This window comes from Pseudoliparis swirei, chromosome 2, assembly GCF_029220125.1.
Source record: "Pseudoliparis swirei isolate HS2019 ecotype Mariana Trench chromosome 2, NWPU_hadal_v1, whole genome shotgun sequence".
Classification (NCBI taxonomy): domain Eukaryota; kingdom Metazoa; phylum Chordata; class Actinopteri; order Perciformes; family Liparidae; genus Pseudoliparis; species Pseudoliparis swirei.
The window spans coordinates 7,907,220-7,934,850 of record NC_079389.1 but is presented as its reverse complement, the minus strand read 5'-3'; the positions used below and the strand labels follow the sequence as shown (position 1 = coordinate 7,934,850).

Sequence of the window (27,631 nt, the reverse complement as noted above, 5' to 3'; positions counted from 1 at the left end):
CTGGATTGATGGAGATTGGCATTGTTTATGTAAAGGCCTCATCTTTGTGAAAGACTGCAATGTATCCCAGTCCACAAAAGTAATGTCAGAGATGAGACATATATTTAACGTCGGACACCATATTCATGCATGTATGGAAGGAAACATGCAAATATAGTTACTTCTGTTTAGTTTGTCCACTAACTCTGCAGGTGTACTAATTACTGCATGCTTGCACACACACACTTATCTCAGTGGAAATTGGTTTTGGTAGAAGGGGAGTTGGAATGTTGGAATGATTTGGAGATGGGATAACAGTAACTGTCTGCATTTGTATTTGCATCATTATGTAATAGAGTCACATGTTAACTCAAGTTAAAAGTCAGACTTTTATTTATTTTTTTCACCCATGAGGTCAGCAGAACTATTACCAGTTACCAGTTACCATGACAAATGTAAATTATATTAAATCTGTTGCACAATAAAACATTGTATAACACATGTCTGTGCTCAACAGTTATATTTGTATATGGTGATGTTACACTGTGCCATTTTACATTTTCATTCAAAATAACATGTTAATATTTTTCTTGTGTGTACATTTTACATTTCTGGTTTTCACTTGACAATGTAGTTCCAACTTTTAAGACAGGTTAAGATTTGTTGTCTTTTTTTAATCCAGATGGTTAGAAACATCTTTTAGGATTGTGAATCAGTGTGCTGTTTAACTATTTTTCTGATTACAAACACTCAACTCTCCACCAGTGTAAGAATAATTCCTGAGAGCAGTTTATGTGGTGGTCTGTGACCTATAATAACCCCTAATCTGTCTGTTGTCAGTTTGACAAACCTGACCTGATAACACTTCATCCTAAACATTAACCTTTGTTTTGGCAAAGAACAATATTATAATGAATGGAAATCTGTGTATTTGATACATTTCCCGAGAATGTTCATGATAATCTGGTCATTATCTCTCGTGTGTCTGCACTTTGTAGACTCACAAGACTTTTGTGTAAGAATAGAACTGGCCGGTGATGAGTTGGTGACCAGTGAAACTTCTTGATGAGGGCTGAGAAGATGAGGGGGGTGGGGTGCGTCCTCCCACCAGTAATCCCCCTCCGCGGTGACGTCACCCACGCTGTCTCCAAACGGACGCGCGGCGTTGAGCGTGTGAGCAGCCAGGCGGCCAGTGTGCATCCCGGGACGCAACATCAGTGTAGCTGGGGCTCAACTTTCAGCTGATCGATTCACTTCGGACACTTTGGGGGAAATAACAACAATGGGTACGTGTTTTTATTTTTAAACCTCTAAATGCAACAATAGCGGTAGACGGATGTACATATATCTGATGTTTTCCCTTCTTCTTCACGATGACATCCCGGTTCATACTTTGTGACTATATCGCGCAAACTTTTTGTTTGCTGAAGGCTGTTTATCTGACCCGGTTTCAAGAGAATCGGCTTGAGACCAGCCTGCTGGAGCCACTCGAGGAAAGCGATTAGAGAGATTAAGTCGGTCAGGATTCCTGCAGTCAACTCTGTGCACGTCTTAGTTTGGACTCTGGAGGTGTTGAATCCAGATCAACTGGCCGCCTCGACTGTCTCTCTTACTCTTGCTTTCAACACTGCCTTGAACTATTGAGATGGCCTATTTGATGAACAGCTTACAGCTTTATGATCATTATTGGTCCACAGTGATTCATGTTGTCATTTAAAGGTATATTTCCTAAACCAAACTGCACAGCAGAATTGACTAAAGGGCACTGGAAAAAAACTAACTGGCAACATATTGTATTAGTCAGATGCTCCACAGCTGAAGCCTGCATGCTTTGTGTTATGCCAGAACTTGTAATTGCTCTATGTGAGCTGAGGCTGCCTCATCTTTAAGAACAGTCCCAAGTGTTGGCCATCTGTGATCCCACCATGGAGAGGGGGAGGGATGCATGGGAGGATTGTGGAGCTCATGCTATATGGATATTTAACTTTTTTAACTTTAGCTAACTTTAAGTCTTTAAAAGAGTGATATAACTATGGAGCAGATGGGATAGTTGACATGAAAAACACTCCCTTCTGCTCTGGGGTAGATAGTTTACAGTAAAAAATGACTCAGAATGGATCCAATAATTGTCATTTTGACCATTTAGAGATTTTTTTGTGTTGGTTTTTGGGCAGCTTTTATTGGCTTGTGTTATTTGCCACTGCACAGCTGAGGCCAACGAAGAACGTTGTGTGCAAAAGTGTATCAATGCTCATTAATTCACTCTGAAGCTCACACAGAGGCGTCTTTGTGCTTCTAATTTGGAGCTGCTCCTTTGTGCGACTTCAGTGGCTCTTAATGTCCAGAGAGAAGTTCACAGTATTGCAAGTTTCAGAGCAGATGCCCTGTGAACTAATTCCCGACAGACCCTCTTTCACTGCACCGCGCAGGATACTACTCTGCATGGCAATCACACTTTAGACTTGCTAAAGCTCCCATTTGTTATATTCAAAGATTCTCCACAACCCCAGAAGTAGCCTGTCGTCGTGTGCATGAGAAGGTTCATTTGAAGTGTTCCTATTTGCTGATGAGCTTTACTTGTGTTGGGTCAGAGAAACCGATACCGTGCTGCTGTGATTTTTTCCGTTTCATGTGAAAAAGCTTTGAAGACAGAACGTGTATTAACTGTGTGCATGGATCCGTTGAAGTGAAGATGTCCTTCAGAGGTTATACTACCTGTGTCTGATTTGATTTTACAGTGACCTTCACCTCGCAGAGGGGCCACATGTTTTTAAGAGAAATTCTCCTCTGTTCTTGCAGCGAACGATTTAACAGGGTATTGGCCTGTGTGAGGGACGTGGGAAGAGAACTTGGCCTCCGTCCACTGTGCTCGATTCAGAGGGAGACAGTCATTTACCACAAATATCTGGTTGGGTTTTTGGTGTTTGTCCTGTGACAACTTCTCACGCAACAGTGTTTGGCTACAAAGAGTTACTTGAAAACCAAATACACGGGAAAGAATCATGGCTTCAGATCTACGTAGATATTTTATCATTGAACTTCACTGAAGAGAAAGCCTGAAGACAAAAATGCATGTGATCATACTCATTGTACCAAGAAAAGCACGACATGGTGCAGCATAGAAAGCCGAATAGTTTGTCTTTGCTGCAGACTGTAGCCCCTGAACTCAAGGAGAAATCTGTCAAACATATGCAAAGTTTATATTTTATTTTTCACAATGGAAAACAGTTTAGAAACTCTCAGTCTCATTTAGTTTGGAAGAGTTGCCATCTTTTCAATTCATGACTTTTACAGAAACAATTTGATTATGTGCTTGACATTTGTCTTATGACAGAAGATCCAACTAATCAAATACAGCAGATTATGGACGCGGCTCTGAACAGTGCGTCTGTTCTTCTTGGAGCTGCATTCTAATCGCACACAAAAAAGAAAGAAAGAAGGAAAGATTGTTTTTCCTTATGGAAACTCACGAACCCTCTGGTGTGTTTTGTATTCAGCGTGGTGGTTTTGGGGAAAAGGTCATTACGGTTGGACGCAAAACAGATCCAAGTGTTCTGAGAATTTCAAGAAAAACAGAGTAAATCACAGCCGACAGTTTTAAATGTGTCTTAAATTAGACATCTTGCTGCAGTTGTTACTGACACAAGTGTTGCTAGTGTACAAGTGGAGGCTTAAACCTGTGTTCATAGACTCTTTTTATCGTGAAGACTTTTTCTGACTGATTCTGTTCTTCAATGATCCACACAAGCAGGGGTCAGACAGTGTGTGCGTAATGTTTTTTTACATCCGAGGAGTCGGCTGTCTGATGGTCTTTAAAGTGTATTCCTCCTCTCTCTGAACTGGAGTGTCTGTGAAGTGTCCGATTATTTCGCTCAGTCATCATCAGTGATCACTGTCACAGACACATGTGCTGTGACCCTTCATCCCGGGGTCTGAGGAGAGGAAAGACCCGTGACTGCTAACGCTCTGCCGGCGGAGGTGTTTTTGTGCTCTCGGCATCAACAGCTTGTCATCTGACGGCAGAGCAATAACAGAGAGTCGGATAAATTCCCCCTGCTTTTAGTTGACTGAGGGCGATATGGTCCTCAGAGGCACGTCGTAGGTCATCCACATGCTTCTGTTTCCAAGAGATACAGAGAGGGGAGAAGAAGAAAAAACACAGGCCTGTGAGAATGAGTCACTGCAGAGACGGTCCAAGGCTGCTGAGAGCAACTTTGAAGGAACTTCACTGTTTTGTGTTTGTTTGTTTGTTCCAAAGCATTCTCTTGTTAACTCAAGAAAGATGCCCTACGTGAATTCAGACCCAATAAAGTACGCGCAAATTTTTTTTTTACGACTGATTCACACATTTTTATTTCACCATCAATAATTCAGAAAATTGCTTTTTTTTTTTTTGCAATCAGAAATACAACTGAATATCCCCCATAATGAGGTGGTTGCTGTCATAGTTACATGATTTCTGGTCTTCTTTTCATTTGGCACAGGGTATGACCTGAACCTATTTGGTAATTATACAGCAGATAAGGCACATACTTTTTGCAACCGTGCAGCTCTTAAAAAAAAGAGAACCTCATTCATCTGATGCTCGCCTTCCTACTCCACTTTATTTCCTCCTCTCTCTCTCTCTCTCTGGGTTTCCTTTCCTCGGCCTTTCTACTTTTTTTGTTTTGTTTCACTCCAGCACTGCAGGTCTGCCAGAGCAGTCCTGATAATTTGTTGAGCGTAATAACTCCTCTGACAACAAAGAGGGCCATTGAGTATTGTGACATGAAATGATAGGAATATAAGTTCCTGACTGGGGATGCTTGTTGAAGTATGTGGCTTGGCTGTCACTTTTGCTAAAAGCCTATTCACACTCCAACAGAAGGGATGCAAGTGGTTACGTGGGTGACTGTGTATGTGTGTGTGTGTATTTGTGCAAGTGTGTCCTTGTTGAAGGGATGTCACAGTCAAACTGCCACATGGTAGAAACAGGATGGCATTTAAGTATCCGGAAATAGTCCCTATATGCAAAACACCACAGACTTCCAGGTATGCACAGGCAGCTGAACCCTGATACTGTATACAATATGCCAAAGATACAATATGGCCTTTATTTCATCTGCAAGACATCAGAAAGAACATGCGTCATGTTCAAGGTTAAAGTGTCCAATACATGCATAATGAGGTTGAACTTAGGATCCTATTATCTTCATTTTTACGATATGTTGGCATCAGTGCATGTGCATGCAGTAGTACAGTGGCGATATTTGCTGGTGCACAGTCAGATGATTGTTCCAGAAGGACTGAGGGAAATATTAGATTGAGGAAAAGCAAAGAGCCCCTACAGCTGATGAACATTCACTCATTCAACAGGCATTCAGCGCTGCTGCAGGGGTTCCTCACATTGCAGCAACTCCGTATGACCACATTCACGACAGCACCACACACACAGCCTTTGCCTTGATTCACTCTCTACGAATCCCATGAGCAGGGGACATTGATTAAATAGTCAATAATGTTTTCACCGAATGACCTACTTTCCTGTTCCAGTCCGTGGTAAACAAGTAAATAGATCATAATGCAGTCAATGTTAAGATTGACTGAACAATGTGATTGATGCCTGCGGCAGAGGGGGCTAAATAATGTATCTACTCTGTCAACATATTCTCACTCCCAACTCGTCAATTACAGAGGCTTGGTCAGTCGCCCAAACGTAGTAGTTAGTCACTACTTAGTTAGTTTAGGAAAATATTGTGGTTGAGGTTAACTTTTAGCTTGGCTTTTATTTAAGGTGCATAGTTATTGCTATGTCTGAATCACTAGTTTTCAGCCTACTTTAGTGACTATTTTTTATTTTAACATCGTATTGTTTCATGTCTTAATGTTTAGTCTTGCATCATTGTCTTTTACTTATTTAATTTATTTAGTTTATGCTGATTTAATCTTGCTCTGTGACCTTTTGGGATCCATGATAGGTGCCATCGAAATGACGTTGAGTTGAGAGACTCACCACTCAAGTTACTTCTGAGTGACGTGACAACAGCGACTCGTGTAAATTCTGTTTCTAATAATTGACGTGACAATACATCGGTTGACTTTTAGCTTCACATGAACAGCGATCTCCCGGGTGAAAGTCCTGTGTTTGTTTGACCTGTCCGCATCTGAAACCATCACCTCTCCCACAGACTGTATATAAGAAGTTGACGTAGTCACCGTGACGTCACCCGTTGATTTGTAAAGTACAGTTCTGAAGACATTAAATGTCCCTTCTTAATGTCCTTCAAATATAAGTTGCTCCAGCAATGTTGCTATTAAGAGAGGGGGGTGAGGAGGTGTGTTCGTCAGCTAAGACGGTTCGTTCTTTCAACACGATGTGTTAATTCTTCCCTTTATGGGGAGAAAGTGCATCAACACAGATATTGTCAAGTTACTGCTCTGGACTTCTTGCAATTTCCCACTTGAGAGGAAATGGGATCGTCTACATGGTTTTTAAAAACTGGAATTTCACTCAACACAAACTTGCTCTTTTTTCCCCTCCTTCTTTATTTAGTCGCCAATCCATATAACAAAGCAAGCTTCACCATTAGAGTGAGGTCAAAAACCGTCTGCCTCTCCGCATTTGTAGACGTCTTTTTGCCTGTCCCGAGCTGTCGCTCAATAGACTGTTTAACCCTTCTTTGATTATTTTTGACCATTAACCCTCTTAACCTCCTGTCGCCTCGGGTCAATTTGACCCGAATCAATGTTTAATGTCGGTGTTCTTTTCAACAAAACAAACAAAACATAGCACACACTTAAACTTGGAAAAAACAAATATAATTCTAATATTTTCTGGGAGATCTTATTAGCTGGGGTCATATTGACCAAGGGTAAATATGTTAGTAAAAATAAAGGTAAAGGTAACAGGAGGAATCGGGTCATATTGACCCAAAGGCGACAGGAGGGTGAAACATTGAATCGGGTCAAATTGACCCGAAGGCAACACAAGGGTTAAGAAGCCCACTGCTGCTTCCGGTGGCTTCTTAGCTCCACCCCTGTTTCCCCTGTTGTGTTTTATTAAAGTATTTTGCCAATTGCTTTGTTTATTTTAATTTGCGATTATTTCCTCACGTTGCCAATTAATGTATTAATTTACAATAATTTTTATTTCTATATTTTTTTCTTAGTTTTTATATCTTTTCCCATGAAATCATGTTTGACTTGACAGATATTGTTTCGAAGTTTCCCAAAACGTCTGTGTACATGAGTACTGGGGACTTGGATGTGACCACAGCTCAGATGTGAAAGCAGTTAGGTGACATGAGAAGAAATAATGGGGCCTCCAGCTCACTTCCCCGCGAGATCATCTGTGAGGAGTGAGAGCAGAATGCATTACTCTACTTTTCAACGGTGGGAGCCTGTAGGATTGAGCTGTTGGCTCTGTGCCCACCGAGTGTATTCAATCCTCCACAGATAGGTCTTTGTCCCTGGCGCCTTTACGCAGCTGCTAAACAACCGTAAGACAAAGGCATCTGGGGTACCCCAGCACACCAATGAGACATGTTCACCATATGAAGAGCCCGAGCCTGAGACCTTCTGGATGCAACCGAATGCTATACGCTTGGGAGGAATAAAGCAGGAATTAAATGAATACCCTTGTAACGCCTTATGACTTTTTCCTTTGCTCCTATATTAAGTATTGTTTGTGAAATCCCACTCTTTGATAATGCTTTCATAAAAAAAAAACCCTTGATTTATTATCTCTTCCCAGCTTGTTGCTTGTGGCAGGAAATGCACATGACTCCTCGATGGTCATGTTGTCACGATGTGGTGCTGCATGTGACGCAGTGAGACCAGAGCTAGAGACCATTGGACACACACACACACACACACACACACACACACACACACACTCTCTCTTACCAGCCAGGAGTAATTTTCCTGCAAAAAAAAAGGGTTTCTAAGTTTTTTACCGTCTGCTTATTGTCCTCCAGAGGATGTCTTGATATGCAGGAGGAGGCTCTTCCACCTCGCAGAAGAACATCTGCAATCGCTGAGCTTTTGGAAAGCAACAGCTGCAGGGAAACCCAATAGTCTAGGGAGAGCGTTTTAGGGGAGACTGTTTTTTTGCTTTACAGACTGTTTGGGGATTTGACAAGATGGATTTCAACTTGACTGAATTGTTAAATGGTTTTGTAGAAAAAAGTGATTTAGTAATGTATGATGTGTTTACCATTCATACTCACAGGCTTTAAAATGACTTACTGTTAGGACTTCAACTTTATACAAATATGTAATTGCGACTATTTTGACTGATACGGCAATTGCTATATTGCGATATTAGAGGGGTTGACCATTTCCGCAGTTATTCGCGTTTTCCTGGAAAATTATATCTTGGTATTTTGTCTTGAAGACATATTGCACCTTGCTATATTGCGACTCTTTCAATGAATTGTGTAGCCATACTCACTGTAGGTTCACTTGAGGAAATGAGAAACTTAGGAGCTAACAGCGGCTTCAGGGGAGAGGAAATCCCATATGTTTCTGTCTGAGAAACAGCTTGACCCTGTAAACCATACGCAGACCAGTGGATCAGTTAGCAGGACGAATGTCACAGCTCCAACACTGAGCAGTCTCATAAGTCATCTTAGCTTTTGACCTCCACTCTATGTAACAAATATACTGTAACAATAGTGTCCACAGCTGTAAAATGGGAAATTAATGTTGTAAATGAATGGAGCATTTTGAATGAGCGAGAGAGAGAGAGGATGTGTGCATAATGTGAGGTATATATATTTCTTTATTCCAGACTTATGGGTCCATAAAACAACAAATACAAATACAACAACAATATATAAAATACAGTACAATACCAGGACACAGGTCTCACCATTGCAGCTAAAAAGTTAGTTGTGGTTAAAAAACATAAAAACCCTTGTTCTATTGCTTCCAGAAACAAGACACATACTTGGTATCACTCAGTGCTGGGTCAGCCAAGGCTTTTATAACTAAATTCTCTGAGACACTCAATCGACATTTAAATTTATATATAAAATTCCTCAAAACAGCATGAAAAGTAGGAACATCACGGGTCACAAACATCTGGCTTGCACTTGTCCATCGAGGAAGCTTGAGCAGGGTTCTGCAATATATGTATACAGTACCATCTTGATTAAGAGTGGGATGACCTGGTCTTTGTTGTTTCCAAAAAGAACATCTTGTTCTGTATTGTATAAACTTCAAAGTAATTTGAGGTGTAATGTACAAAAAGGGAATTACAGACTGTTCTGTTGGGAAACTGCCTATCAGTACTTTATGCAACAAAGTAATGGACTGACCCACTCTCGCAGAGTTCAGCCAGGGGATATACCCCTAGAGAGATTAGCCATCTTTCTCTTGTGATGAGCGGTATTAGCCACTTATTGTTAAGCACTTAGTCCACGTCTAAACAGTTTCCATCATGAATCTGAGGACAAACACATCCCTGAAGGGGTGGAAGTGTCAGGTTCAGGTTATGGCCGACTCCCTGTCCTTCCAGGATCCAGCCTGGGCTCGCGGGGCTTAGAGACGAGAGACAAGAGCCTCGTGGAACAATGGCATTAAAGCCATCTCCGTGTCATCTGCTCTGTTGTCATAGCGCTGGCGATGAATCCTGACACGGTGGAGTCCAAGTGGCTAGTCTGTCTCACTGGCTGGGGCTAAAGGGAGGAGGTTTCTACTCCTTCTCATGAGGGATGGTGGGGGGATAGAGAAGAGGAGAGTTTCAAAAGGGTAAAGACTTGGGTCAGGGGTGAGAGGTTGGCAGCATGAGGCGGAGGACAATAGGATATTGGCGAGAGACAGGCAGAGAAAGAAATCCCAGCAGCTGGGATAGGCAGAGAGAGTGGTGGGGGGGGGGGGGGGTTCATGGGAAGCAACCACAGGATTAGCTGGAAAGTCTCGTCTAATGTCCCCATGTCTCTGTGCTTCATTATGTCTCTATTGTGTGTGTGTGTTCACATGCTTATGCCCTGTGCGACAAGTAGGAAGATGAAAGACGGTCTCCAGCTCCGTGTTATTTGCCATCTCAGCAACTGGAGTGTGAGAACTTTTGATTTGTAGAGATCCTCATCAGTGTAAGAATGACATCTGTCGAAATATTTTTGCCTTTGAGGTCTGCGTGCTTGATTTTCTTTAAAAATATCCTTATAAATTCAGTGCTAAATTTGATGTGTTGTTGATAGTGATAAATCCATATCATATTTACGCCTTACTTTACAGTTTTGCTTTGCAGGTTCTCTCAGCTCATTGCTTTGGTTTTCCTAGTTTGCAGCGGTTTTCAGTGAGTCGCTCTATGCTGTCCAGCACTAAATGAAAGAAGGAACACGTTTCTTATTAGCTGGTGACTAGAGTGGAACGTGTCGCACCTGAACAGCCAGATATCCATATATCAGGTAGCTATAGACATTGACACAATTATATTTTTGGTTAATGAATTGGCCACTCAGCCTTCAAATAAGCTTTTTCTCCTCACAAATAATCCCTCCTGAAGCTCATCTATTCTGGAGAGTCTGCTGATTTAAATAAATCGGCCCATGTTGGAAAATAAAAGCCTCTTTAAAAGCCTCGATTTTTTTTGTCAACTATTCCCTCCACTTCTTGGCAAAGTATTACCACAATATACGTAGATTGAAAAGACAAGAGGTTATTATACTAACTGGGTGTTTGCTTGCAGTACCTTATGGCTGCTTCACTGGCTGCATAATGTAAGAGTGGCAGACCACAAACAAGGCAAAGAGCCTCTGACAGACCGGAGCCATCATTCAAATATTTACTGCATGCTGAAAGAAAAAACAAACAGTTATCCAGACCTCTACTTTTCTCTAAAATTGCAGACGTTTATGAACCTTACAGCAGGGTCGTGGGGCATAACTTCTATAAATGCCTTATCTCTCTCATTCACTCTCTTCCAGTTTTCTGTTTCCTGGCATTGATTTGCTCTTTTGACTTCAGACTGACATTCTTAGTCTCAAGGTCTTGACATTGCATTGGTTTTCTGTCCAGCCAAGCCATAGTGTTAGTTTCCAAGGTACTGTAAGCTAGGGAGCCTGGATAATAGGAAGCATCTGTGTCTCTCCCTCTCCCTGCCAGAGGCAGGGTTGTGAGGTCTTTTTTAGAAGCAAAACATGGCTGCCAGGCATCCTCGAGTGAGTGTGTCGCTCCATTTCCAGATCCAACACAATATAGTATCACACACATGCAATCAGAGGAGTATTGAGTCAGTACTGTCGGAATTTTTTGGTCAAACACTTGGAATTATACTGGAGAGAAAAATGCAATCTGGAAATTGTACAGTGGAAGAAACGGCTAGACATAATAATGCCTCTATAAGAAATGGCTGAAATTGAATAGCAGAGCTGGATTTCCACTTTTTCAGCATATTACATGTCTAAAGGGGTCGGGGAGTATACATTTATATGTGGAAACAAATGTAAGAAGTATTTTGTGGCTTCAAAGGGATCTGTGTGTGTGTGTAAAGTCTGATGCATTGCCTCTGAGTCAGCATCGTTTGGCCCTGAAGGCTACGAGTCTGTCGGTGTGAAGTATCACAGTGAGCTCCTCATCTCTGCTGGAGGCTAGCAACTCAAGGCTACATCATTCTAGCATAATACATCCAAATCAGTCAAGTTGCATTGTGGGTAGGAAGATTAGTGTGTTCAATTGGATAGACTTTTGTACTTTTTGTTTTAGACAGTCCAATGAAAGATGAGCATTAAAGGCGCTCATTCATACATGGTGAACAGCCTTTATTTAAGTTTGATACCATGATGCTTCACATACCCTTTAGCCGTCACTCTACTCCAACATGGAAGTTGTTTTTCCTGCTATACACACAATGTTAATATTCGTTAGTTTAAATCTACTTACCAGGGCCATAGGAAAGCAAAAGGATCATTATAAGTCAGACTCCTGTGGTTCCCCTCTCACAATCCACATATTTTGCATGATGACAGTTAGCATATTCATTTCTTTCCATGGCGGAGAGACTTTCTTTTTTTTAGAAAATGTGAATATAAATTATCCTCATAAAGCTCAGGTTGATTGGATTTACATGGAAGATTTAGCAGTTCTTATAGGGTGAGTTTGAGTAATGCATTTTATTGTATTGACTGTTATAACTAATCATATTTCACAAAGGAAAATGTGTACATCATTTGTAATGCCCTTTGTTATTCTCTCGAATCGTAGAGGAAAATGGGTCAGCAAAACAAGAGAATGGATCTGTATAATGGGCTGTGGCAGTGTGCTGCTTTTGTAAACCAATCAATGACTTAGATTCAGCACGCCAAACATGACGGCTGTCATACAGAGCGGATTGACCGATGCAAATGGCCTGCATCTAGGACAGTAATGCCACCGCAGTCCATTGGTATGGAATTCACTGACTGCAACAAATAGCCAGCACTGGGTTTCCAGGACAATCTGTCTCCTTGGTGGTAATAAACCACCAATCGCTCCAAGAGAGGACACGTTACAGATTATTCTATGAGAGCAGCTACACACTCGGGGCCATTTTGACCAGATTGCTCTATTGTTTGTCTTTCATTCTACCTTTCATCAGAATTTGGCCTTCACAATCAATCATATCTCACATGGTATGCTCTGTCCTGCTCCGCTCTGGTCGGGTGAGTGTGCTTTCTCAGGCCATCACTAGTGTTGGTAGAAGGGGAATTCGGGCCTGGGCATCCCTGAGAAACTCTTCCGTCGCTGTGAGCCAAGCAGGGTGCAGGTCTTCACGGGTGACTGAACACTGAGGAGCATTCAGAGCCCCGAGTCTCACAGCGTGAAAGGTTGATCCACAATGAAGCCTCCTCCATTTGTATGAGCTTCATCATCATTCAGCTTGTGTCCTCAAGTAGGGGAGTGGCGCTGTCTCGACACTGGAGCGGTGCATGCGGCTCCTCCTATGTTCACATATTCCCACAGCCACTCACAGTCTTTTTTCTTCAAGCTCCAATCAGTCTGTTGCTCTTTATGCGTCTCACAATACTTTTTCTTGCTTCATTCATTTGGGACGTTCAAGCTTCTTTTTTTAGCTCGATGTTTCGATTTACTGTGTGTTCAGGCAGCTGTTTGCAGCAAAAGAACAAATGCAAACACACTGTGTATACCTGCCGAGGCAGTCGCACATCTAACTACTAAAGCGCAAGGTGTTCACCCGGAGACCTAAACAGAGCTCAAAGCAGAGTGAATGATATATTCGTCAGCCAGAACTTCAAATCAATTCTATTGAACACAAAGTAGACGTCATTTTGTACATTTTCATTCCTAGAATTAGGTTAATTGCATTCGCTGAAATCAGTCATGCTTCACAATCCCTGGCTCATTCCTCAGCTGTTTGGCTACTAATGTAAAACTAAGCATACAGTATATATATGTGTATGTGTGTGTGTATATATAAATATATGGACTGTATATATATGTTTATATTGTTTATATTTGTATGTTATTTATATTGTCCGACATTGTATTCATTCACCATACTGCATTGCACTTTATTGCTGCTTCTCTTTTGCACTCTGGTCAGATGCTCAATACATTTCGTTGTCTCAGTACTTGTACTCTGTGCAATGACAATAACATTGAATCCGAATCTAAATCCGAAGCAGTAACCAGTTGCTATACTTATCTTTCTTTGACCAAAGAGTCTCTGACTGCAACGGGTTAAAGCCAAGATTGAGGATATGAATATTTTATAACATCAGGGATTTTACTGCCTTATTATTTGCCTTTATAAGGAAGAGAATGAACATTGTGACACAACTATGCTGAAATGATGTTGCATGACTTTTCTTCTGTTAAAGAACACTCTGTTAACTTTGGTTTTCCCGAGCTTAAAATCCAAGCCAAAAAGTATTATTTCAATTACAGGGTACATTTGTCTTTATTTCCAATCGAAGGCATATGATTATTTAACCGAATACATAAGTCTGAAAACATGATTCCACCAGGCCTAATTACATGTTTTGAGTTCAATGAACTCGATCATTTTGTTGTCCAGTCACATTCTAGGAGAGGCTGCAGATGGCTGCTTGATGTCCTCAGTAATATGAAGCTGCCTCTGTGTGGTTAAGTGTGTGACAGATTTACTCTTGCGTATCAACGACTTTTCTTCTGAAGCTTCACTCTTTGGCTTCAATTAATGGGGGAAATCATAAACACCTCGAAATCACCTGTAGAATTCCAACCGGCGTCACTTCTACTTCCGGCCTGGAGGATCCCTTCCCCACATCACAAGGATGTCCGCTCTCCTGGAGTTTTACAGGGCTGATGGTAAAAAAAATAAAAAAAAAGCTGGAAGATTAGTGCACCATTTGTTGTTGTGGGATCCCCGCTAAGTTCACTTCCCTGACCCCTGAGACTCCCCCCTGCTGATCCCCCCCTCCTCTCTGAGGTCTGGTATCCGTGAGAAGACCCCACTCCAGCTCCGCTCCAGCAAGGCTCTCCCCCCAGCGCTGAAAGGCCTCTCTCTCATTAGCATGCCCCTGGGGCTCCTTGTCCTGCTGTTGCCAAACAAACACAGCCAAGATCTTCTTCCCTGTCTCCCTCGCTGTCTGTTTCGCCACTCATCTCTCGCTTATTTTGAAAAAGTTGTTTCTCATTGTATCATCCTCAGAGCATTCTCTATTCTCTCCCTCCTTTTATCAGCGTTCTTCAGGTTTTTGCCACTAGGACTCTCTGGATTTCCCTTTTTTTCCGATGCTTTTTTCCTCTGTTTTGTATCAACCCAGAGTATGCGCTCTGTGTCCTTGCTGAGGAAATGTCCTTTCCTGTGTCCTTTTTTTATGTGAGTTAGAAGGCACCAGATGGAGGGAAGACAGCGGTCAGAGGTTACTAATGTATGCTGCAGGAGCAGAGGGCATATGGCGCCTATCAAAAAGATGAAGGGCTAACCCCCCAGTCACACCACAGCATGCACACACACACACACACACACACATACACTTTTCTTGGACTGTGGTGTGATGTGAAATCGAGAGAGATGATTATATGTGTGCCTTTATGCTTTCTGTCCCAGCCTGTACAACAGAGTCTAGTTTTCACCCACTCAGTCTACTAAAGAAGGGATCCGTACTCGCCTATCTGCACCCGAGCCCGCTATTTAGGGTTGGCACGCCTGAGAGTAGGGAGTGTGTTAAGGTCATGGACGAGGATTTGTTTGTCATTAGGTGGACACGTTCATTTTAATTAAACTCATTCGCAAAAAACAGCCGTATCAAACACAACAGATGCACATTGTGCTTGTGAATCTAGGATTTACGAGACATATGACCGGGGCTCAACCCCCCCAAAAAAATCTCTTTTCACAAGACCTCTGTTTTTTTGGGGAAAGGAACTGGGATGTACAGTTTAGCGGTGCCTTTGTGATGCAGGAGGAGATGAAAAGAGCGAAGGTGGAGGAAAGAGAGAGAGAGAGAGAAAGAGAGTGCAGGAAGGAGAGTGGAGTGAAAGTGGGCGCGAGAGAGGAGAGAGTAAGGAAGAGAGAATTTGCTGAAAGGAAGCATTTTTGTTGAATGGGATAAAAACAACCATGGAAACTCCATCAGAAGAAAACCAAGACCAGAGGCTGGACAAAAGAGGTACCAATGAGAGCTCACAAAGAGCCAGTTCACTTCTTTTCACTACTGTGTTTACTGGGGCTTTAACCTACTCCAGCCTGCTCGCTTTCACTCTGCACAATAGTTGGGGAGATTTTGCTCAGCAGGGACTTTGTTCATCCTTGTTTCATCATCGCACACAAGTAATGATATTCCAGTGTCTGATTCTGCCTCGCGTCGCCTCTGTCATGCTTCTCGTGTGTTTCTCTTTGCTGCTTTTGCTTATGATCTACTTCATTGAAGTAAGTGGGATATTTTCAGCAGACGTCCCTCCTGCAGCAGAAGGGAAGCTGTGCTGCCGCTGGTCATCATCACGCTACTGTCACTTTTAAGGACAATGAGCCCGTTGCAGAATCAACAGCAGATCAATCCAACCTCAGGGTGCGTTTGACTTGTTCATTCAGGAGGGTGGATGATTAATGAGGTGGATGAGGGGCTGGCAAGGACAAAGATATATGAACCAGACACTACCAGTCTCACAAATAGACAGCCATGAGGAGAGAGAGAGAGAAAGTCTTTCAGGTAACATATTTTATATTTAGACAAGCACTTTTCCCAAGAAAGTTTTTGCTGCTTACTAATGTGATAATGTAATACTAATAATATATAACTATAACTTTAAAACATCTCTTTTTAATAGAGATGTAATATAATCATCAGTATTTTGTTTCAAAATTCAACCTGAAAGAAATCGATTCACCTTTAACAATGTCAAAGTCCATCTCAGCTTCCCGTAGTCCCAGTTAGTTTGTTCTGATAATAAAATATCCCTAATTTCTCCTTTTACAGTCAAATAAAAGGAGAAAAGCAGCAAATCCTCACATTTGAGAAGATGGAACCAGCTAATGTTTAGAAGTTTTGACCTTGACAACTTACTTAAAAGATTAACCAATTACAAGAATTGTTGTTCATTGACAAATATTCTCTCTTTGCATATTTTCTAAATGTTCTGAGGACAGTAGAGAGTCCCAAAGTGATGGGTGAGAGATAACATGCAACAAACATTTTGATCACCAAGTTTGGGCTGTGAGCCAATTCCGTGATAAAAGGAGCTGTCGGCGAAGTTTAGGCCGGGTCGGGGAACCTTGTAAAGCCCATTGAGACACTGTATGTGATATTGTCCTTTAAAAAGAGTTGACCTGACTTGACACCCACCATTTACTTGCATTTCACACAGTTCATGTTCACAGATGTACTCCTCTAGTGTGCCCACACACTACATTTAGGAGCCGTGACGGCCGTCATTGCCTTTTATTGTCATTGAGTACATCCACACATCTCCCTCCCCTCCACTCACACACTCATGGGTGAGCTGCAGTCAACAGCTCTTAGCTGAGTGTAAGCTCCCCTTGTTAGAACTCTGAGAGACCACTCTTTTACGTATTGGCCGGGTCGTCCCTTGAGAATGGCCATTACCGCCGTTATGGCATTTTTAAGGCTCCTCTCAAAGTGCAGAGTGTGGAAAATGAGACTGTTTCTCATAAATGGTGTTTTGGCAGCTCACCCCAGTGAAGCAACGGACAACAATACTTAACGTTAGCTGTAAACAGACACATCTGTGAACAATGAGGCTGGGCTTCAGGTTAAAAGTGGACGTTGCTTTTATCGGAGCTGAAAGACAATTTGTTGTTCAGGGCTCAGGGATGAGGTGGAAGAGTTGCAATGTTTTCATCTCAAATTGTGTGTGTCCAAGTTTGTTTATTTTTGTGAGTGGGATTTAATTGTATATGATATACTTACTCTGTACACATGGTTATGTTGTGCTTCTATGTCATTTGTTTGTGTCTGGTCTGGACCTCATATTAAACAATGTTTTTTTAAATGTCTGCTGCTGACTTAATGCAGTTGGGAAATGTCTCAATCGAGGACGCTTTTCCACTTTCCATTGAGGGTCCCAGCTGTTGGAATGTTTCAGCTCGGTGATGTTGACAGGCTGTGTTCCCGTGATGTCTGTAGGATGATGGAGAAAGGTGATCAAGGTGATGAAGCAGAGCCAGCTGCATGGGTTAGTGTAGTAAGTCAAGCAAATTGTGATGAGAGGCATGAATGGATTAACCGGTTTGGAGAGGGTGGGGAAAGCATCGTGCCGGGGCCCCTGTTACCCCCGGTAACCATCAAGTACAGTGCACACAGCACACTGTCAGCTTCTTTATATTTCTAGGCAAACCCAGATACCATGTTGTCTTTCTATTCCTTTGTTCTTCCTTCCTATTCCTGGTCTTCCTATTGAGCCTGCTATTAATAATTGTTTTTATTATCGATTCAATTACCAATTGCTTACTGTACTCGTTGATTAATTGTTTGAAGTCCAAGGACATATCTTCAGAGGTCTCCAGTCCAAAGCACCACGATATTTAGTTTACCATCAGGAGACAAAGAGAACCAGATGATAACCCCCAAGGGGGTTTCTGTCCCTAAATATGTGGTCATTTGATGAAGAAAAACAGCTTCATTTATGAAAAAGGAACCGTGCAGCACCAAACACAATGCAATCAAAGAAGATGTATTATGTAATAAGGTGGGGCTTTGATGATAGTCTTACATTATGTTAATTACCCTCACTAATTTGCAAGTTATCAAATTACCCGAACTGTGGGGACTTTTTTGTTGTTCCCCCTTTCTCTCTCTCTCTCCCCTTGGCCCGTAACCCAGCCCTGCTTTCTCGCTCTGCCCAGCTGTGTGTTAGTCCTCATGAGCCGTCTCATTCACATTGGTCGTTATGAGTTGCTTTGACAAACAGGATCCTCCCGGAGTGTGAAGTGGCTGCAGTGTGCAGCGTTGGAGGGGCACACAGGATGGGGCTCAGCGGTGGGCTTGTTCTCGGGCCTGCAGGCCGGAAGAGCGGGGCCGTGGTTCACTGCTATTCTGTTTGGCCCCTGAGAGTCCAGTGATGGACAGTCTATGGCTGCACACACTGGCTCTTTGTATCGGGGCATCTTGGACTCTTTCTCTATTTTTTTTTTCTTCACACAATCGCATAAATGCACACACACACACACACACACTCTTTCTCAAACAGGCGGCTATTTTTTCCTTCTCGTGACCCCGATGTGGCAGATGTAGCCTCTGCTGTAAGGCCTCGCATTGTCATCACAAACAGTCGCTACCTTGTCTTGTGTTTCTCTCTCTCTCACTCAATTTTTCATTCAACACTTCCCGCTCTTATTTGTGTACTGTAGCGATGAGATGGAGATTCTTCAAGTGTTGAGTCTAAGTAGGAGTATGAGTCAGGGGCTGGGAGCATGTGAAAGTCATCAGAGAGAAAAGGCCCAACGTGATTCTCATTTCCACTCGGAACAAGCCAGCAGGATCGCTTTAGTACGAGCTTGTTGTTGAGAGAGTCACCAGCTCCTCTCTTACTGTCCCCTGTGGAGGAGGGGATTCAAACTAAAGTCTGCCCTGCAACTTCCTGTCCGCTATAACATCCCACACAGTACTCTCTGATCTGTGCTTTGCTGTGTGGTAGATTTACTGATACTGTCTATTTTATAACTCTTAAATACATATTACAACTTTCTCTGTTACATTGTGTGTCTTCTCCAAGTGCAGAATCCATCGTCCTCTTTGAACTAGACTTTGTATTTTGAATAGAGGAAACGTATATTCATAAAGTTGAAGTTAAACTAAATAAAAGAGTTTCTGATCAGAGATGTTTAATTTCAAGATTTCTTTTTTGTAAATCAAAACAACTCGGGGAAAAGTTAGAGTGGTATAAATCAATGAATTTCCCAAAATGTCAATTTATTGCCATTAACTAAGCCCCTCCCCCCTCAAAAAAGGAGGGGAAATATAAACAATGCTGGTGTCACGAGCTGATTCTGAATCACGAGGGCTTCTATATAGACGGCAAATTTAATAACAAGGATAATGTAATATCTCACGGATCCGGCAATTTCCAGTGTAGTTGGGCTTTGACGTCGTTTCTGTCTCCCCAGATGTCTAACACCAAGACCACAGCGTCCACAGAGGCCCTTTGTGAACAGAGTGGTGTTCCTTTGGCTGCTGATAGGTGAATCTCGTCCGTGGGTCTGTCCTCGCCAGTGTTTTTATGTAGTCAACCAGAACCGAGTTCTACTAACCTGCCAACACGTCAGGTCCAGATGTGAAAACATCACCTTGGAGTTATTGCATTATTAAGGGTAACAACCAGTAAGTGGCACAAGGTTTATCCATTGAGAGAGAGAGGGAGATATGTAATGTGTCAATAGTCTCGCTCTGGATGGTTGGATGCTTTAAAAGCACCCCTCCCCCCCTCGCTGTGGAATGGACACTAATTAGACAGATGGGTTATCGATCAAATGGATGGCTTTGAAAAGTAAAGTACGTTTTCTCTCCCTAAGTGCTCCAAGTTAGACGAGCATGACCGAAGCAAACATGTCAGTCCGACCTTGTTGGTGACAGCCTCCATGGGAGGGTGGTGCAATGGTCAACATGACATTTTAAAGCATTTTTATACAATCAGTTTCAACCCTTTTGGCTCTTATTACGAAAGACATCCCAGTCTGTGATGGTTATTGTTCTCATTTTCAGATCCAGTTTAAATCAGGCAACCGAGGCCGACAGATAGCGTGGCATCCAGCACCATCTACTTCCTGACGAATGATCCATTGTGGCTGGTGACGCATATGGAGACAAGCAGACACATAATGAGTTGTGCGGTCATGCTGCTTTTCATCCATGACATGTCACAATTGGTTACAATCAAGATAATTGACAGTGAACCAGTGTGACTTGTGACTGCCTCCGTCAGTCTGTGCGCATTAAATACAAGAGATTTGCTAACAGGCATACTTTTCATCTGGATACGTTTTATTTTCTTCAGGTGGGTGAACAGTTATAGAGCTGGTGGATTTATAGCAGAGATACAGCCCGCTACTGGGCCAGGACTACCTGACAGGGACGTGCAGTCCCAGAGCAGTTCTCCCTTGAAATCAACTGTATTTACTTTGCAGCTGGGCTCAATATCCGGTGGAGCTCTGCGCTCTGACTCCCAGCCTCACCCCCCCCCCCCCCACCCCCCCGACATGTTCATCAGAGCAATGTGGGCTGCGGTAGACGTTAGCGGCTCTGCTGTGGGCACCCTCATTGAGTTGAGGTTAACATGCTGCCATGGCAACTCACCCACCATGGGACACACATGGGTTTTTTTTTATCTCCCTGTACTACACAAACAGTCTGGATAAAGCATCTGACTGCAGAAGTGTTGACCCAGCAGCAGGATATCTGCTTTAATTTCCTCTTGTTACGCCGGAGAGCACAAACACAGATGAACTTTCAGGATCCCCGCCTCATGGAAGAAGAAAGTCGTTTTTTTCGTGAAGTGTTGAGCTACGCTCAGCAGCCTCGCGCTTTCCATATCCTACTACATACAATGAAGAGCAGAGATAAGGAAAAACTGATAATGTGATAATTCATGTGTTCAGTTAGCCTATACTCACCCTATCTACTCCTCTTTCTCCACGCGATATGTTATTATTGTCTTATTTCTATTTTATAGAGTGGGCTCTCTTTGGATAATGATATATCTGCATAATCTGTTCTATCAAGGTCGGTGCAGTTTGTAAACCTGGTATAATTGATGTTTTGGCCCCTCGGGAGCAGAACAGTTGTTTATTTACACATCCACCCAATGCGGAGTACCATTAATATTAATTTGGAGAAGTGTTTGTGTGGACCTGACGTATCGTCCAGCGCTCACTCTCCATCTGGCTCTGTTTCACTACGAGTGACCTCTGGCACATACACAGCAATTTGATGAATTGTTAATGTACACATTATAATTAAAGCAACTTTAAACACTTCAGTTTTGATGAGTCATCAAAGATGTGTGGGATCTTTGAGGAGCATAAATAGCCAATGATCTGGATGTCCTATGACTCAACAACATCCTGTCACACACATGTGGATCTGATTGGAAGCACACTGTGCTTTGTTTGCACACATCCACAAATACAGCATTGTGTTGACGCAGGCATATGAACACACTGAATTAGGAAGCTCCATCTGGGTCACTTCACCCCCTCATTGTTAGTTGCCATTGATTACTATTACAGCTTGGCGGACACTCATTGTGCTGACCAGCTGGATGACCAGAAGTGGCCTTTATGTGTCGTGATGAATCGTCAGATGAAACAGGAAAGGCAATGCAGACTGTGAAAAGACTCAATACTGGTGCGTTCACGTGCCGCTAGTTTACATGAAAGGACGCACGCGGCCACAGATGCATTTTTTAAAACTTATTTTGGGACAGACTCGTCTGCTCTGTCTTTGTCAGCTCCTTTGTTCTTGAGCTATACAAGTGAAACGTCTGTGTTTCTGTTCTTTATTGAGTCCTGATGCCAGACAGGATGTGCTTCGGTGTCTGTGATCGACTGGTGATCGGTCCGGGGCGTCCTGGGATCGGCTCGGTGGATAATTGGATGACTCATGTGAATATTCATCTCATACTTCATCCCCCTGAGATCGCTTCCTGTCCTGCAAGTTAAAAACAATCCCTTTTATGGAATTAGGGGGTTACTATTGCCTTTTAAAGTTAGACAACTTGGTGTAAAACACTGATCCACGATTTCAAATGACACTTGTCGCTGACCCAGTTTTTCTGTTCTTTCCGCAGGCTGCTTTGAGTGCTGCATCAAATGTCTGGGCGGGGTGCCGTATGCGTCGCTCGTGGCCACGATCCTCTGCTTCTCTGGCGTCGCCCTGTTCTGTGGATGTGGCCATGTGGCTCTCACTGGCACCATGACCATCTTGGAAACCTACTTCTCCCAGGTCACCAGTGATCACGCCATGCTGACGGATGTGTATGTGACCCCATATCATCCGTGTGTGCTCCACGGCTGCTTGAAACGCCTGTGTGATCATGACAAAATATTGTGTTTTAAATGTCCCGGCAGGATCCATGACACAATATGCTCACTCAGAAAGCGTGCTCTTACATAACCATCACAACAAAGAGAGGTTTAAAAGTAAGACGGATCCCACTTTTAATGAGGTTGACTTTATGTCGGCTATTTTTAGCTGACCACGTCTTCCACGTCCACCTCATTCCAGAGACCAGTCCAAATATGGCTCTTTTTTTATTATTTTATTTTGAAGTGGATCCATTAGTCGAGACAATAAAAAAGGAATTACAACAGACTGGACTGCACATGTGTTTTATGTTGGCGTAGATTTGGAGTGCACTGTTTAATTTAGGATGTCTACACAGGCCGTCTGTCTCCCAGCAGACGAGTTCCAGAGACATGCATCACCTGTTATCTCCACATTTGGGCTTAGCATCTCACTCTTCACGTCTTAAGGACGCTGGTTCCCTCGGGTCTTAATCATAACCATCTGTTTATGATTAATACGCCAACCCATGTTACTCATGTTTTAAAGATTGCATGCAAGTTATAAGTGATTATAAACAGCTATTTCCGTAGAGTGTCATGGTATTAGTTTAACTTACATCTGTAGTGGGTTTTTCCAGGTGTTCAGTTTGCAGTATTATAGCATGTCAGCGCTTTATTTTTGCTTATTTTGTTTTGAACCTATTGCAACTGTACAGTTATGACTTGGCTCATGTGTGACATTGCTCTTTAACAGAATACAGCTGATGCAGTATGTCATCTATGGCATTGCTTCGTTTTTCTTCCTGTACGGGATCATCCTGCTTGCTGAGGGCTTCTACACAACCAGCGCAGTTAAGGAACTGCACAGCGAGTTCAAGACCACCATCTGTGGACGCTGCATCAGTGGAATGGTATGCTAACACAACCACACTGCTGGGTCCGATCGGATTCTCAAACACAGAGGACTTAAAACAAGCTTTCATGCCATGTGACTGACGACAATAAATCATACATAGAGAGGTGTTCATTATCGAAAAAAGAGGAAAGAAAGAGGATGAGGAGGGGAAGCATAACATTGTGCCGTGTGTGTGTCCTTAGTTTGTGTTCCTCACATACATTCTGGGTGTGGCCTGGCTCGGTGTGTTCGGCTTCTCCGCCGTGCCGGTTTTCCTCTTCTACAACATGTGGTCTACCTGCGCCACCATGAGTTCTACCGCGGCCAACCTCACCAACATCGACTCCATCTGTGTGGATGTTCGTCAGTACGGTATGAGAATATGTGTCACGCTGAGGTGGTTTAGAGCCGATACAGTGCTCTAGATGAGAGGATTAGGGGGCCCCATAACACCAAGCAATGTGTCCTTGTGAGCCCACATCACCCGTATGCCTTCTGATTGTGACCAGTTAAATCAAAGAATAATCCCCTCATTTTTATTTTAATAGTTTTTAAAGGCCCAGAGAGTTTAAATTATCCAATTATTCACCAAAAAAACAAGGTTAAGAGAAAATCTGTTCAAATTCAAAATTATTTTGCATGCTTTTTTCTGCTTTCCTAATATTTACGACCCCACTAATCTAAAGGTGGTCCTGACCCCTGATATAAATAATAATCTAAATGCATTTTACTATTTTCACTTCTATAAAGTTTGTGAATTTGCAACGGATTAAAATAACAGAATGCTCCAAATCACAGCACCAGAGGCTGAGCCATGTTATCTTTTAGTCAGGTCCGGTTCTACACTTCCTGAAATGCAACTCGACTCGTTTTCCATTAGAGTGAAGAATGATCTTCATGTGTAAAATTGGGGGACTGCCTCCTTTTTTGTTGTTGTTATCAGACTTTTAGCAATTCACAGTATTATCACAATTCAAAGGAAGTAGAAAGGAGTGTATATGAAACGTGTGAATTTCATGACTACAGGAATCATCCCATGGAACGCCACACCTGGCAAGGTCTGCGGCTCGACGCTCGGTGACATCTGTAACACCAGTGAGGTAAGAGGTCGTTTTCTAACCAAACATAGTCCTACACGTGTCATAGAAGTATCAGCAAATGACAGCAGCAGTACATGTAACGGGAACCATGTTGAAATGGGATAATAACCCCTGTGTGTTATCTTCTTCCAGTTCTACCTGTCTTATCACCTATACATCATAGCCTGCGCCGGGGCAGGGGCCACTGTGATCGCTCTGGTAAGCTCCCCTCCGGTCTCTCCATCCTCTCCCTTTAGTCAATCTCTGCACGGTTGGTATCGGCAGATCATGCGTCAAGTGCTCCTCTTCCCATTCCCATACCAGAGGGGCACACAGGTTTTTCCCTCAGCTACAATTCCATTTGCTGTTCCCCATCTGCTTAGATGCACATGGCCCTGTTTTTTATAATAGGATGGATGGAAGAGAGCACAGCTTGGGCATGTTGTTTGTGCCTAAAAAGACTGTTATTTAAAAAATATCACAATCATGAGTTTATATGATACAAATCACTTACTTTTTTTTCCTGAACTTCTTACTGCTTGAGAATATTGGTCACTTTACTAACTTGTCAGAGTGGTGGGGAGGAGGTCACCGGCATGTTGTCTTACAACCTTTTCTGTTCTCTTCCACCAGCTGATCTACATGATGGCTACCACTTATAACTTTGCCGTTTTGAAGTTTAAAAGTCGAGAAGACTGCTGCACTAAGTTTTAAACTGTTTTAAGAGCACAGGAGTACATTTGCTGTACTCTATAGAGGCGGTTGCCACTGACAAAAAAATTTAACTAAAAAAAACAACCAGAAAATAGGAAAACCAACATCTCTCCATTAGTAATCACACACGTGTAAATAGTTTGCTTCCTTTAGTATTTGGTACCCAGGAAAGTTGTCTTCAGATTTTTTTCTGCTTTCTTTCGCATCACTGTTTTTTATAGAAATCCACAACAAGTTTTTCTTTTATATATTTGTAATGCTTGAAGCTGATTTTAAACCTGCAGAAAACCTTAAAGTATTGAGCTTGCAGAATTAATTATGTAAGTTGGTACCTTTAGAAATGATCCAAGATGGATATGAGACCATAAATACCGCACAAAGCACATATAGATGAACAGAATACAGCTCTGAAATTAGTTTGTAAGGAAATCTGATGACAAATTAAAAGTGTTCTCAGGCTTTGTTTTTGAATGCCAGATTATCCTCTTTGGTGAGGATGCATTCTAGTGTTGCATCTGTCAAAGGACCCGTTACACAGTGCCTTGTCCTGATACTCTTCGGGTTTCTTTCCTTAGCCTTACAATGTTGGCACTGACCCCTGAAACCATGAAGTGTTACACAGAACATATTCAGTATTATTTCGTTTGTCACAAATTAGATTCTAAACTGAACTAAAACCCGTTCATCAACTGTATTCTGCTGATGAATATTATGGCGATCAGTTGTGTTTATTGTAGATTTCAAAGTAACTGCACATACCTAGCAGAGCACACTATGAAGGGTTAGGCCAGTACTAGGGGGTTTACGTCTGCATGAGGCCCTAAGCCTCACTTTAATTTCATGTATTTTCGAAATAAATAAGACATTATCCTATTTTAGAGTAGAGTTCATGTTTTGTTTCTTTCTTTGAGGGCTGACGCTGGAATAGCCTCAGCTATAAAGTTGATGTTTTGTTTCCTACATTTTTCTTTTCTTCCTCAAAGTTCCATTTAAGAGCCGTTTGTTTTGATCTTAACACTGAGCCTGCATGCTTATTTTTCAGATTCTTTGATCTGTTTAGAGTTACTTATACTCCATATTTCATATATTTAATTTTCTCCTAAGTTTTTTTTTGAAGACTGTAGCTTTTACTTTCTATATAAAATAAACAATCTATGTTTACAAAAGTATTCCTACTTGGTTTTTTCTTATAAAATCCTACCGCGAGATGCAGTAATACTGAACTGCGTATGCACATCAGTGTCAGATTCACAAAACCTCATGCTTTGCACTAACCTCCAGCTTTTGCAGCTGCATGAAACTCACGTGCACAACCTGTGGCTCTCTTTCTCTTTACTCATCCTCACGCCTTAAACGTGTCACTTCTGTAGTATTGTGCATAGCGAGATAGTAACATAACTCCAGTACTAGCGATGATTGTAACAACAATGTTACAACGAGTCCTTTCTCAGTAATGTCTTTCGTCACCCTAGTTTCAGTCTTTTGAAGAAATTAACTGTATGTGTGTGTCTGTGATGTACATACTGTAGCTCTGACTCCTGTAGCTTGCTTTGCATCTTTGACATGCTCACCGGCCATCCACCTCACCCTTCTCTTCCAGATCCACTTCCTCATGATTCTCTCCGCAAACTGGGCCTACCTTAAGGACGCCAGTCAAATGCATGCCTACCACGACATCAAAATGAAGGAAGAGCGGGAGCTGCAGGACATCACATCTCGCTCAAAGGAATGCCTCAATTCCTACACATAAGGATACACACTCACAATCCATACAACACACACACACTACGGCCAATCACTGTGGCCCCTTGGGACCAAGCTTAAATGACCTGCCAACTGCTCTGTGCAGTACTAACCAGGCTCCTAACAAACTAATGCATCAGTGTTGCTTTCTGCACTAACTCACCGAGAAGTGTTTTGGAACGGCTAACTAAAAATTGCATCATCCTTTTTTGCTTTTCGAAGGAAAAACAGCATGTTTGAATTATGATATTCATGTAGTGTTTGATTTTCTCTAGCCCTTTTTGTTTTAATCTCCCAGTTTTTTGCTTGAGACGTTGCTCTATTCTCACACGGTGCATAACGATGACATGCTGTTTTTCCATCTTGCTCTTGTCTTTCTTCTGAGCTGCGGTGGCCAGTTTCTAACAAGGAAATGTAACATTTGACTTGTTTGCTCTTTTTTCCCCCAATTGAAAAAAACAATGCTGATTAAATATACACAACATGGAAGGCTTTACATTCAGTCGGTGTGTCACATCTAGCATGTCAGCAGAACCATCAAATTATGATGTTCAAGTTCAAGTATTGAACTGCATCATAAACCTAGTGATAATATGTGTGTTAATAAATTGGCTCTAGATTCTGTTTTCTAATTAAACGTAAAGCAGAACACTGATGGCCTCCATTAACACTACCTCAGGTGTGCACTAGAGCCTATGGAACAATTGAACTATCAATTTAAAATCACTATCATTCTCTCACATACCGGGAGCTGCTCGACATCACAGTATCTTAGATTTAATATTTACAGAT

At 42.2% G+C, this 27,631-nt stretch overlaps 1 protein-coding gene across 2 annotated transcripts; it reads left to right on the top strand.

The window, feature by feature from the left end:
• The first annotated feature begins 1,152 nt into the window (after positions 1 to 1,152).
• On the top strand, positions 1,153 to 27,333 carry gpm6bb (glycoprotein M6Bb). Of its 2 annotated transcripts, none has more exons than XM_056426622.1 (7): positions 1,153 to 1,265; positions 22,192 to 22,378; positions 23,163 to 23,319; positions 23,507 to 23,675; positions 24,330 to 24,403; positions 24,536 to 24,601; positions 26,697 to 27,333. In XM_056426622.1, the coding sequence occupies exons 1-7, from the start codon at positions 1,262 to 1,264 to the stop codon at positions 26,844 to 26,846; spliced, it is 807 nt and encodes a 268-aa protein (XP_056282597.1). In that variant the 5' UTR covers positions 1,153 to 1,261; the 3' UTR covers positions 26,847 to 27,333. The 2 variants fall into 2 exon arrangements, with proteins under 2 accessions (XP_056282597.1, XP_056282606.1); XM_056426631.1 differs by lacking the exon at positions 26,697 to 27,333 and adding an exon at positions 25,016 to 26,265 and having other exon boundaries at positions 1,158 to 1,265.
• Positions 27,334 to 27,631: the final 298 nt, after the last annotated feature.

Coding starts and splice junctions, on each gene's coding strand:
- gpm6bb (XM_056426622.1), top strand. Junction 24,404..24,535: donor ACATCTGTAACACCAGTGAG/GTAAGAGGTCGT, acceptor ATCTTCTTCCAG/TTCTACCTGTCTTATCACCT. Junction 24,602..26,696: donor GGGCCACTGTGATCGCTCTG/GTAAGCTCCCCT, acceptor CTTCTCTTCCAG/ATCCACTTCCTCATGATTCT.